General features: G+C 48.5%; 1 protein-coding gene across 3 annotated transcripts in view; it reads left to right on the plus strand.

The window, feature by feature from the left end:
* The window catches only part of TMEM51 (transmembrane protein 51), a 55,182-nt gene that overhangs the window by 40,036 nt on the left and 2,412 nt on the right, over nucleotides 1–12,734 (plus strand). For all 3 annotated transcript variants that reach the window (XM_027618838.2, XM_027618819.2, XM_027618828.2), the window contains exon 2: nucleotides 10,290–10,838. In XM_027618838.2, coding sequence (XP_027474639.1) covers nucleotides 10,495–10,838 — 344 coding nt within the window. In that variant the 5' untranslated portion in view covers nucleotides 10,290–10,494. The remainder of the gene's footprint in view (nucleotides 1–10,289; nucleotides 10,839–12,734) is intronic.

Below are 12,734 nucleotides of genomic sequence, written 5' to 3' on the forward strand. Positions count from 1 at the left end.
GTAGCTGCTCTGTTCATGTTCTGTCGAGTGACTCACTAAATGCCCGAATCCCCAAACTTTGAGCCCATCATGCATACCAACCCATGAGGTTGATCCGAGTCCAGCTCCCCTGACCAGTGAGGCTGCTGAAGCGGACAAAGGTGAGAGGGAGCCTCCAGGCGAGCGTGAAAGAGCTGGGCTACGGTGGGAGCACAGCCGCTGGTCCCAAGCCCACCCTGGGAACCCACTGCGTGCTGGGAGGGGCTGATACTCGCAAATAAACCTGAGCTCCCTGATGTGAGTTCTCGCCTCTGCCCTCCTCTACTTTTTTTTTGCTGCAGAATGCCTCTTGGGGAGGAGGAACAAATGAATCGGGGCAGTGTCCAAAATGACCTTCTGCACAAGGACACAGGCTTCGTCCACATGGTGCCCAGGTTCACACAAGCCTGGCCAGCAGCCAGCACACTGACCTGAGCCGCAAAGTCGCATGAGCTCCCTGTCCCGGGAAGTTCAGCTACGACATCTCACTGGCCCCAGTCGGGGGGTACCTATAACAGGTGCCACCTGCCCGGCCTTGGTGAGTTTGGCTGAACAGCTGCTTTCCTACTACCTCGTGGATGAGGGAGTTCTGAACAAGGAGACTCCACAGAGCCACCACTTACACGCTGTGTGACCTGGGGCGAGTTTCTCAACCTCTCTGTGCCTCAGTGTATTCAGTGATAACGTGGACAGAAGGGGTGATAAGAGCACCTGCCTCATAGGATGCTTGGGTGGAACAAATGAGCTGACCCATGCCAAGCACTCAGCGTGAGCCCAGCACACTCGTGTCCGGGAAACATAGCCGATGTGTCTGTTGCTGGCTGCATGCTGGGGCCGGGTGGGATGGTAGCACCTGTGCTCAGCCCTGCTTGCCAGAGTGGGAGGCCACTGGTGGCCCATCCCCAGAGCCTGGAGAGGGATCAAACTGTCAGACTCCCTTTGAATTGTTGGTGACAGGAGCTCTGGATGCTGCCCTGCATCTCATAGGCACCAGACTCCATCCTGGCGGAGGGGACACACAGCGATGTCACCTTTCCCAAGAAAGATTGAATGTGGCTGGAGCCTTTGAGACCGGTTCCTAGTGCCAGCCTTGCAAATAGGGTCACACGCCAGCCACTTGCTTAGAGAAAGATACCGTGTCAAGCTCCAGCAGACTTAGATACCCGGTTTGTTTTTGTTTTGTTTTTAAGATTTTATTTATTTATTTGAGAGAGAGAGTGAGCGAGCGAGAGCAGGGGGAGAAGCAGGCTGAGCTGAGCAGGGGGCCCGACACAGGACTCGATCCCAAGACCCTGAGATCATGACCTGAGCTGAAGGCAGATGATTAACCGACTGAGCCACCCAGGCGTCCCAATACCCAGTTTGTTAACTCGCTCCCTCTGTTGATGACTCCTGGAGTCATCAGAACTTGTTTGACTTCCTTAATCTCACCAACATTTAAGTGGATGAGCAAGGAGACTGGAAATGTCAGGTCTTCTAAAATCCATGGAGCTCTTCTGTTGGGAGGGGGGAAGCTGCCTCTTTTCTCTGCAACAAGTGGCAGGCGTCTGGAAACTGTCCTCTCTCCCCTCTCTGCAATTTCTTGGGTTGAACCCTTCCCACAGGTCTCCGTCATCTCCTCATACCCCCAAACTCCACCCATGGTAAATGTACATACACTTCAAGGCCTGCAAAGTGGCTGCTTTTTTTTTTATTAAAGATTTTAGTTATTTATTTGAGAGAGAGAGAGAGAGAGAGAGAGAGGGTGCAGAAGCAGGGGGGAAGGGCAGAGGGAGACGGAGAAGCAACCGCAAGCCGAAGGCAGATGCTTAACCGACTGAGCCACCCAGGTGCCCCCAGGTGCAGCTCTATCTTCCTTCCCCCACCTGCTCCAAAGCTAATGTGTTGCTCTCTCTGTAGCCTCCTGTTAAGCCCCATTTTAGCAGTACTGGTAGTTAAAAGCATGGGTTTTGGAATCAGACACACCTTATCCCTGCCTTGTACTGACTGTGTAACTTTGGATTAGTTCCTGTACCTCTCTGAACCTCGGTGTCCTTATCTATAAAACAAATAGAATACCTCTCGAAGGATTGTGCATGGATGTGTGACCCCAAAGCCCCTGGCACACGATAGGAACCCAGGAATTGTTGGACTCAAATTCTCTAGAAAGCCAGTTTCACAACGGCACACCTGTTACCCCCGGTGCTTTTGTGACGAAATATCTCTGAGGATAAAGTGCAGTGCTCACCGCAGGCCTGCCCGCCCTGCCCAGGGAGGGGTGTGGTGCGAGGGAAGGAGGTTGCACTGCAAAGTCCGCGGGGATTTGATTGTGAATCTTGCCTGCTGCCTAGAGCTGTGTGACCTAGGGCAAATTACATAACCTCTCTGAGACTCAGAGATAGTGGGGCTAATCATTCCTTGAAGGGTGGATGCTGCTGGTACTTCTACGACTATTCCTATAGTTACCGCTCTGCCTGGCAGATTCCTGCACATCCCTTCTTTTCTTTTACCCCCGTCAGCTTTCTCGGGCCCAGGCAGCCCTCTCTCCTCCCCTCTACTTTTATGACTCATTTGCACTCATTGCACTTCATTTTTCCTGAATGCTCAAGCTACAAAAACTTGTTCTCAAAGAATGGGAACCTGACACCTTTGACCTTGGTTGGTGGGGAGGTGGCCTGAAATGCCCAGGCAGGACTGGGGCAGCACGGTGGTGGTGGCTCAGCGCCTTTCTCCTCCCGTGCCCCCCTGCCTGGGACCGGAACTTGGTAACCAAAGTGACTAGGGGCTGAAACTTGGCCCAAGAGGCCCCCACTGTGTTCTTCCTTTGTGATGGGAATGTGGCCTGGTTCCCTGGGAATGCAGCTGGGGATCCCGTTTCCAATTATGCAGTTTGGCAGGCAGAGGTTGGGGCACAGGGAGACCTGTCAAGGAGCCTCTTTGTCCTGGGGACTGGTCAAGCTGCCAGGCACCTCGGACCGCTGAGATTCCCCTCCCCGGGAAAGGCAGCTGGGCCGGGCCAGGCGCTCCTGGAACTGCGCCTTCCAGGGCCAGGGGGCAAGCTTGATGGCCACGGAGGGGTCTAGATCAGATCCCTGCTTTCCAAATCCCCATGGAATTTCTGGGATTCAGAAATTCTGGGAACGGGCAAGGGAAGGCTTAGCTATCACTTGGGACCCTTTGCTCTGCCGCAGCGAGGACAACACTGGTTTTTTTTTTCTTTCTTTTGTTCAATTTTATTCAAAGCATTGTCTTCACATTAGATTCATAGAGACTCCAGTCCAGGTGCAGGATGGCTGCACTCGGGTCTCAACCAGGTGGAGTGCTCTGAAGTCCAGAGCTGTGACTATCCACCCCCACCCCGGACATCCCTGCTGGCTCTGGTCTGCCAAGGGTGCCAGTGGGAGGGAAGACAGAGGCTGCCCAAAAGGAGCAAGGCTCGGGCTCTCACCCCAGCAGACTTCTGCCTAGGAACACGAGGGAACGCTGAAACCAGAAACTCCACCATGGAGGGACCCCTGGGTGGCTCAGTCGGTGAAGCACCTGCCTTCGGCTCAGGCCATGATCCCAAAGTCCTGGGATCGAGACCCACGTTGGGCTCCTTGCTCAGCGGGGAGCCTGCTTCTCCCCCTGCTTGTGCTGTCTCTCTCTCTCTCTCTCTCATTCTGACAAATAAATAAATAATCTTAAAAAAAAAAAAAAGCCCTCCACCTGGGAATGTTGGTAGAGTCACCTTCTCGGGTCAGAATGAAAGTCACATTTAGCCTGGGCACCTCTCCCATGTTGCTGGCAAATCATTTGCGTACAGATACTCTGGAAAGTTGCTCAAACTAATCCTCTCCCCCTCGGTGCCCACCGTGGACTGGGAATTTCCCCAAATTGATACGGGACATTGGTTAAACTTTTTAACTTGCCAGATATTCATTCTACCAATAGTTATTAAGCACCTGTTAGGTTCCCTAACAAGAACTTTCATTCGGGGAGTTTATCCTCCACTGGGGGAGACAGGGAGCCAATAAGAAAGCGAAACAATACTATTATAGATTGTGAGGTAATGTCATCCATCCATGGGAAGGAATGTCATCAAGGAACCAAGCACGGGGCTTAAGAGTAGCTGGGTGATGGAGGGACATTTTATATAGAATGGTTAAGGAAATCCTCACTGCGGAGGTGGCATTTGAGCTGAGAGACAGAAGTAGTAAAGAAGTCGCCAGACCAAAGAGACAGATGGAAGAGTGTTTCAGGTATGGGGAACAGCAAGTACAAAGGCCCTGTGGCAGAACGTGCTTGGTGTGGGTAAAAAACAGAACAGAAGCCACTGAGGGTTGGTGAGCCAAGAGAGAAGATATGAGAAAGGCAGGAGCCAGTCCAATCTGGTGGGGCTTGAGGCCACAGCAAAGGAGTTTGGAATTTACGCAAAGAGTGGTGGAAAGGTGTTGATGGGTGTTGGAAATTCCTATTACGAAGTAATTCAGCAAATGAAAAGGGTCTCTATAAGGTATCTGTGAAGTGTAAGGAACAATGTAATAAATAAACACCCATATATTGTTTGGTTTTACCAGGTTTGGAACGTCACAGAAATGGAAACATGCTGCGTTTGCTTTTCTGTTCAACGTCACGTTTGTCACAATGGGCCACGTTGGTGCACATAGCTGCAGATGACTTATATTCGTGGCTGTGTGGGACTCACAGAATAATGCTGTCATGGCTTATCCTTTCTCCTGGTGCATGGCCTTATTTGATTTTCTAATGTTGAACCAATCCTACATACTTGGGATAAACCCAACTTGATTGTGATGTATTGTGTATTTCTTTTTTTAATTAATTAATTTATTTAAATTTAATTAATTAACATATAGTGTATTATTAGTTTCAGAGGTAGAGTTCAGAGAGTCATCAGTTGCATATAACACCCAGTGCTCATTCCATCACATGCCCTCCTTAATGCCCATCCACCCAGTTACCCCATTCCCCCCCCAACTCCCCTCCAGCAACCCTCAGTGTGTTTCCTATGATTAAGAGTCTCTTATGGTTTGTCTCCCGCTCTGATTTCGTCTTGTTTTATTTTTCCCTCCCTTCCCCTATGCTCATGTTTTGTTTCTTAAATTCCACATATGAGTGAGATCATATGATAATTGTCTTTCTCTGAAAGACTTATTTTGCTCAGTATAAATACCCTCTAGTTCCATCCATGTTGTTGCAAATGGCAAAATTTCATTTTTTTGATGGCTGAATAATATTCCATTGTATATATAGACCACATCTTCTTTATCTATTCATCTGTCAATGGACATCTGGGCTCTTTCCACAGTTTGGCTATTGTGGACATTGCTGCTATAAACATTGGGGTGCAGGTGCCCCTTCGGATCACTACATTTGTATCTTTGGGGTAAATACCCAGTAGTGCAATTGCTGCATCGTAGGGTAGCTTTTTGAGGAACCTCCATACTGTTTTCCAGAGTGATTGCACCAGCTTGCATTCCCGCCAACAGTGTAGGAGGGTTCCCCTTTCTCTGCATCCTCGCCAACATCTGTCATTTCCTGACTTGTTAATTTTAGCCATTCTGACTGGTGTGAGGTGGTATCTCATTGTGGTTTTGATTTGTATTTCCCTGATGCTGAGTGATGTGGAGAATTTTTTCATGTGTGTCTTTCATTGTATGTCTTACTTGGAGAAACGTCTGTTCACGTCTTCTGCCCATTTCTTGATTGGATTATTTGTTCTTTCGGTGTTGAGTTTGATAAGTTCTTTATAGATTTTGGATACTAGCCCTTTATCTGATAAGGCATCACAAATATCTTCTCCCATTCTGTCGGTTGTCTTTTGGTTTTGCTGATTGTTTCCTTTGTTGTGCAAAAGCTTTTTATCTTGATGAAGTCCCAATAGTTCATTTTTTGCTTTTGTTTCCCTTGCCTTTGGAGACGTGTCTAGCAAGAAGTTGCTTGTCACAGAGGTCACAGAGGTTGCTGTCTGCGTTCTCCTCTAGGACGTTGATGGATTCCTTTCTCACATTGTGGAATTCCATTTGCTGGTATTTTGTTTAGGATTTTTGTTTGTGTGCAGACAGATCAGATTGGCCTGTCATTTTCCTTTCTTGCCTTGTCCTTGTTTGGTCTTGGTATCAAGGTTATACACTGCTCATAAAATCATTTGGGGGAATGTTTCCTCTCCTTTTACCCTCCGGGGCACTTGTGGAAGACAGATAAAACCGCAGAAGGGTCTGGTAAACGCAGCTGCCAGACTGTCATCCTCTTCTGCGGTCCCACTTTCTGGTACAACTTTTCTTGCTTGTGCCTCCAGCCCGACCTATGCCCCCACCCCGCCAAGAAAAACAAAGGAAACACATTGCTCCCTCATAAGCGTCTCACATGGAAATGCTCACAGCTTACTTAGAAAGCTGTGTTTCTGGTTTTTTACAGGTGGGTCCTTAACTCAAGAGTTTAGCATGAAGAGTTGTTTTCAGGCCTGCCCTGAGCGCCCCCACGTAACAGGTAGTTGCCTCTCTTAACAGATTAACCACGCTTCTTGAAAACCCAGGTATAGGATCACTCACTTATCCTTTAGGGCCTCCCTGAACATGAGCCAGAGTCCAGCCAGAGGTGAGTCTGGCGGAGCTGGGACCCCGGTCTGCCCGCCAAGGCTGCTCTGTTTTAGGGATGTGTTGGAAACTATGTGGTCCAAATCCTCTAAGCACAAAATTAGCTTCTTTCCATATTTTTGAAAGGGAAAGAACACCTTACTAAATATAACATGGGTCAACAAGCCAGAAACAAGATAAACAGCTAGCAGCTGCAGCTCAGGAGCTGGGTTCCACACCCCTGGTGAACCCACCAGAGTCCTGGTCTCCAGAGGGAGGGCAGAATCGACGGACAATTTTAAGCGACCCCCTGGACACATAACCCTGCCATGAACCCAAAACACAAGACCTTCATTTCTTTTTTTGATTCTAAAACCAACATATACACATTTGTGTGTTTCCAGTTGTTACTCTCCCAGTAAGAAAAAGAAAATAAAAATCACTCTAATCCCACAGTGCGGAAAACAACTAAAAAGACCATGGGATGCATAATCTGAGTGTTTTGAAATTTAATATAAAACATAAGTGTTTCTCAGCCTTTTTCCCCAGTATTGTTCCCTAAAGAGTCTTTTTAGACACTGTTTTTGTAATGCCCCCATTTTACCCCCACTCCATGAAATTTTAATACTGCAGATATCTTGTGTGTCTGTTAATGTATGGTGGAGGGCCACAAACCATTGTAATATCTAAGACTATATCACACCATCCCCAAGAACCAATTTTTGCCCCCGCCCACCGTGGGTGGTCTCACTCCATTGGCAATGCAAGCTTTAAATAAAATTAAATAACAAACCTTTCTAGAAGAACTTGCTATGCGCCGGTCACATATAATTCTAGGTACTTTATGTATGTTCTCTTGTTCACTTATCATAACTCTCCTATGAGGTGAATACCAGAAAGACTTGGTCTGCTTTTACAGTTGTGGAAGCTGAGGCACAGAGAGGTTAAGTAACTTGCCAAAGGCGCTGGGAAAGTTGGGAGTGAGGATCTGAGCCCAGGCAGCCTGGTTCCAAAGTTCATGTTGAACCACCAAACTGCTTTGCCTTGCAACAACACCTTCTGATTGTAACAAATCCAAAATACAGAAACAGGGTAACAGGTATAGTTCCCAAGCCCTCTCTATTCTCTGAAGAAATCATTGCTAAATTTGGAATGTGTCTTGCCTGAGATTTTTACATATATGTTTGTATATATGAAAATCGTCTGTCTCTTGTTTAACATAAGGAGGATCATCCAGCCTTCCTTCCTATACATTCATGTGTACAGATGTGTATATAGAATTTTTTAAAAATTAGAATCACACTGAACATACTGGTTTTTTTTTTTTAACTTTGACTTTAAAATGTATTAGCTGGCTTAAAACCATAATTTAACAAGCACGTGTACCATATTTTATTTAACCAGATGCAGATGACTGGCTATTGAAACAGTTTCTAGGATCTCACTGCTACAAAGCTTTGATGAATATCCTTGCCTTGTACATAGTTCTCAGAGCCAAAGGGTATAAGCATTTTTGAAACTTTTGATCCATCAATGCCAAAATTTGCCGTCCGGAAAAATTGTATGAAATCACTTATCCCAACACCATTACCCACATTGGGCATTATTGCCTGTTTTCCATCACTGACCATTTAACAGGCCCAAATGTGTGAATCCCGACATTTTCATCTCTTTTGGTGACTCTCATCTGGAGCCTGTTTGACTCATGTGACAGGTAAGGCAAAGCTTGAGTCGAGAGATCAGGGAGGGTGGGAGGTTAAAGTAGCCCCAATCACTGGTTTAGAAAACACACTCTCCACCTCCCAAGGACAAGGCCTACCTGCTGGGCACCTAGCAGGTGCTCAGTCATGGGCTTTTTCATCTCCTGCTTCCCACACCAGCCTCTGGCTGCACCTCCGCACCACTGAGCCCTCCTCCTCCTCTGGCCTTGTCTCAGATCCATTTGGCAGAACTGCTAAACCCCTAATCCTTTCCTTTGCTGGCTATGAGTGATATTTGGGAAACAAATACCCTCATGTGTTCGGTAGGCTTTTGAGCGGATCCACAGCAACTGTCTGCAGTGGAATGGGATCCCTGTTCAGTGCCCTGCATGCCTACACATCCATGTTCACACATCAGCACACATGTATTTGTGGGTATGCTCATGTGCATTAGCACAGCACAATTCGGGTGCAGACCCTATTATGTGAGGTGGGACTTGTCTCTCACAGAGACTTTCCATATACCCTCCAGCCTGAGTTAGGACACCCACCTACCGAATTCCACAGTTTCTAGACTTTCTTCCCACTTTGTCGTTATTCCCTGTAGACTTTTTCCTGCTGGCCCGGAAGCCCCACTAACCCTTAACTTGCTCACCGGTGTCCCTCCAGTGCCTAACACTGCTTAGCAGATGCGCAAGAAATATTTGTGGATTGAAAAAAAAAAAAGAAGAAGAAGAAACAGACCTCAAGCCGATAAAGGATATTATCCCAAATATTTTTAGAGTATTTTTTTAACAAAGTGGCCACTTTCAGATTGAGCCCGTTGTTTGATGAGAAAATATCTCTGCAGCATTAGATTTCAAGTGGCCTGTTTAGCCGTCCTTCTGGAAAGATTGGAAAGAATGCAGAGTTGAAAATAGGACCTTGCCCATCCAAACATCTGTCAGGCTTTACTGTTCTGTGAAGGTCACTGTCCCGGGAATAATGTACTGAGGAGCAGTTAGCCAGGAAGGGTGCCGCTGCTCGCTGGTCCTCCTGGCCCCTGAAAGTGTTCTGAGCTAAACCTTCAGGTGACTTGCTTATCTGGCTCACTCTCCCAGCCAACAAATGGTTGTGGAATCCCAGGACGGTGGGCTTGTTCCCTTGAGCACAAGGTCTCCGAGCTGCTCCATGGGAGGAGGGTTTCTCGCCCGGCTGGGCACAGCAGCTAAGATGGGGAATAGGCCGGCTTCTGCCACTTTAGGAAAAGCAAAACTCCGCGTGGCTGAAGGGAGGCGAGTCTTGCAGGAAGACTTCAGGTGGCCTCTATTCATTTCATTCAGAGATTGAGCAGACATGTTTGGAGCCCCTGCTATGTTCTGGGTACAGAGATGTGTCATGGGAAGAGAGAGACTGGCCACAGTAGTCACTGGTGGCCTGTGGGAGTCCACGGAAGGGGCAGCTGAGCAGGGGGGACCAGAGAACTGCAGAAATGCTGGAGGGGGGTGTGCAGAGAAGGGTGAGGTGAGAGATGAGGGTGAGAGGCGGTCACACACGTGACTCCAGGAGCCCAGATTTTCCGCTGCAGGAAATGGGGAGCCATGGAGGGTGGGGGGCAGCCCATAGGCCGTGTGGACTGGGACACACCCCCGACGGATGCCCGTCGCCCAGGCGATTTGGGTACAGCTACTGACCACGGCTCATGCACACCATCGTTCACACTCCTCGCTGGACCCCGTGCCCGCCGAGATTTCACTGCACTTCATTAAATTCCACAAAATGTTTTCAGGCCCCAGAGTGCTGACCTCTCTGGTCTCCTGCATGGAAAGGTCTGGCTTTTCCTTTTCGGGTGGGGTAGGCGGATCAGCCCTCCTTCTGCAGGCACGTAAGCCATCTGGAATGCATCAGCGGCCAGGCCTGGCCGAGCGCACGGCTCGGTCCCGCTCCGTGACTCCTTCGAGAGTACCGGCGCTGCGTTCACAAACATGTCGGGAATCTGAACTGAGCCTCCTCTCTCTTCTTTCTGCTTTCCTTGCAGACCTCTCGGCCGCAGCTGTCCACACAGGATGCCTCGAATTTGCTGGAAGCCATCCCTCGAGAGCGCAGCCGCTGCTTCTTTAGGGCAGCACTAGGGATTTCGTTCCGTGCGTTGAAGGGGTTTTTGTTGTTCTTGCTGCCACTGCTGGTGCGCTCATTTATTTATTTTCTTTCTTTGCACCGGGCCTCGCCCTGCTCGCACTGGCATGATGGCCCAGTCGAAGGCCAACGGCTCCCACTATGCGCTGACCGCCATCGGCCTGGGGATGCTGGTTCTCGGGGTCATCATGGCCATGTGGAACCTGGTGCCCGGGTTCAGCGCCCACGAAAAGCCGACAGCTCAGGGGAACAACAAGACAGAGATAGGCAGCGGCATTCTCAAGAGCAAGACCTTCTCCGTGGCCTACGTGCTGGTCGGGGCTGGGGTGATGCTGCTTCTGCTCTCCATCTGCCTGAGCATCCGGGACAAGAGGAAGCAGCGGCAAGGCGAGGAGATGGCCCACATCCAGCACCAGCCGGGGGTCGAGCCGCACGGCCCGGAAGAAGACAGGTGAGGACGGGCTGACCGCCCTTGGACCGGGGGATGGACACACACACACACACACACACACGCTCACACTCATAGGGTTCACTGATGAGACTGTTTTAATCTAGGAGGCTCTGCCTTCCCACTCTCCCCCACTAAGGCTCTGTAAAGCAGTTTATAATTTTCCAAATAGCTTTATACTTCTATCCCAGAGTTTCCCAAATCATGCGGTATGAATGGATTACAGGTGTATCAAGATTTTGACGCTGGCAGGAAAGCTGCATGGGGCCCAGGGCAGCCAGAGCCTCCAGACAGGCTGTGTGTATGTGCTTTGCGTTGAAAAGGTTGGGAACCAGTGTTCTATTTGGACACAAATGCCACAAACGCATTTAAGAGATAAGCAATAAATCGGGGAACACATGATGAAAGTTGACATCCCTACTAGGAAAAGAGCCCTTGCAAATGAGTGTGACAGGGGAGCATACCAGTAGGAAAAGGGACAAAGGATACAAGCAAGCATCTCGTAGATGTTCAGATGAGAGATGTTCAACCTCATTCGTCACGAAACGCAAACAAAAAGAAGGTGTCATTATTCTTTGCCTATCTTAATGGCCAAGCCGGGCAGCCCCCGGTGTTGGAGAGCTGTAGGGAAATGGGCCACTGATGGGGGTATCGGCTGACACAGAGGAGTCTTCATGGCGAGAGGAGATATTGAAGATGCGTGTCCCAATCTATTCTGTTCCTAAGAGTTTACCCTTGGGAGAAAAATCACGCAAGTGCAAAGGAGTCTGTGCCCTTAGGTTTATCAGAGCGTTGCTTAGAAGAGCAAAAACTGAGAAATGACCTAAATATCCACCATTCAAGCTAAATTATGGCACGCCCACTCGGCAGCATTCTGCAGAGCCACAGCTGAGCCATAGTTGCCAACACGGGACCATGTGCACCATGGTGAGAAAGGGAGGTTACAACACGGCATCTGTGCCAGGGTCCTAATTGCATCAAATGTTGCAGCTGTGGGATCAGAGAGGGGTCTGGAAAGGTATGCAACAGAGTGTTAACAGTGGTTGTCTCCAGGTGGAAGGAGATGGGACGGTTTTATTTTCTGCCTTAGGTTTTTCTGTGTTGTTTAGATTTTCTGCAACCTTGTCATCCTTCTAGCGGGAAGGGAGTTGTTTTTGGCTTGGAGAAACGAAACCTATTTTCTGATAATAAAAGATCATGCACGCATATTCTCGAAAACTTAGGAAATACAGAAAAGAACAGAGACGGAGAATCAGTCCACCCCTAATTCCCCACCCTAGCCAGGAGCACACACATACTAAGGGAAATGAGAGGTAGGCCTGGACAAACAGGGAGGGGCTGATGTTGGCCATTATCACCCTATAGGTTCAAGTGTAGAGTCCTGGACTATGGCTTATGGCACTATTCCCTATACGTGTGTAAAAAAAAGAAAAAGAAAAAAAGACACCCTGACTTTCTGGTTTTCTCTTTCAACAGTCAAAAGAGATTAAGCCTGAGGATAAGACCTTTGAGCCTTATAGTGAACTTGGAAGACAAAATTACAGAATACCTTGAAATACATATAAATTTTATAGCAGAAATTCCTTCTCTACCCGGGGACAACCATTCTACTTCACACTGGCCGCTGCTTCGTGCATGTTTGTGTGGCCTTTGGCAAAAGGACCCAGCTTGGCGCCAGAACGGCCCATCTGGCATGTGGTTAAGCATGAGTCTTAAAAGCGAAGGGGGCTTCACACTTCCTTGTGTTAAGACTTCCAGATCATCCAGTGTAGTCATTGAGTGTGGCCTTCAGTTCCTGCTCTCCCACTTCCCAAATATATGACCAAGTCACATAACCTTGACGTATCAGTTTCCTCATCCATAAAATGGGTATGAAAGTAGTACCTAGCTCACAGCATT

The sequence above is a fragment of the Zalophus californianus genome, chromosome 4 (genome assembly GCF_009762305.2).
Source record: "Zalophus californianus isolate mZalCal1 chromosome 4, mZalCal1.pri.v2, whole genome shotgun sequence".
NCBI classification, from domain to species: Eukaryota; Metazoa; Chordata; class Mammalia; order Carnivora; family Otariidae; genus Zalophus; species Zalophus californianus.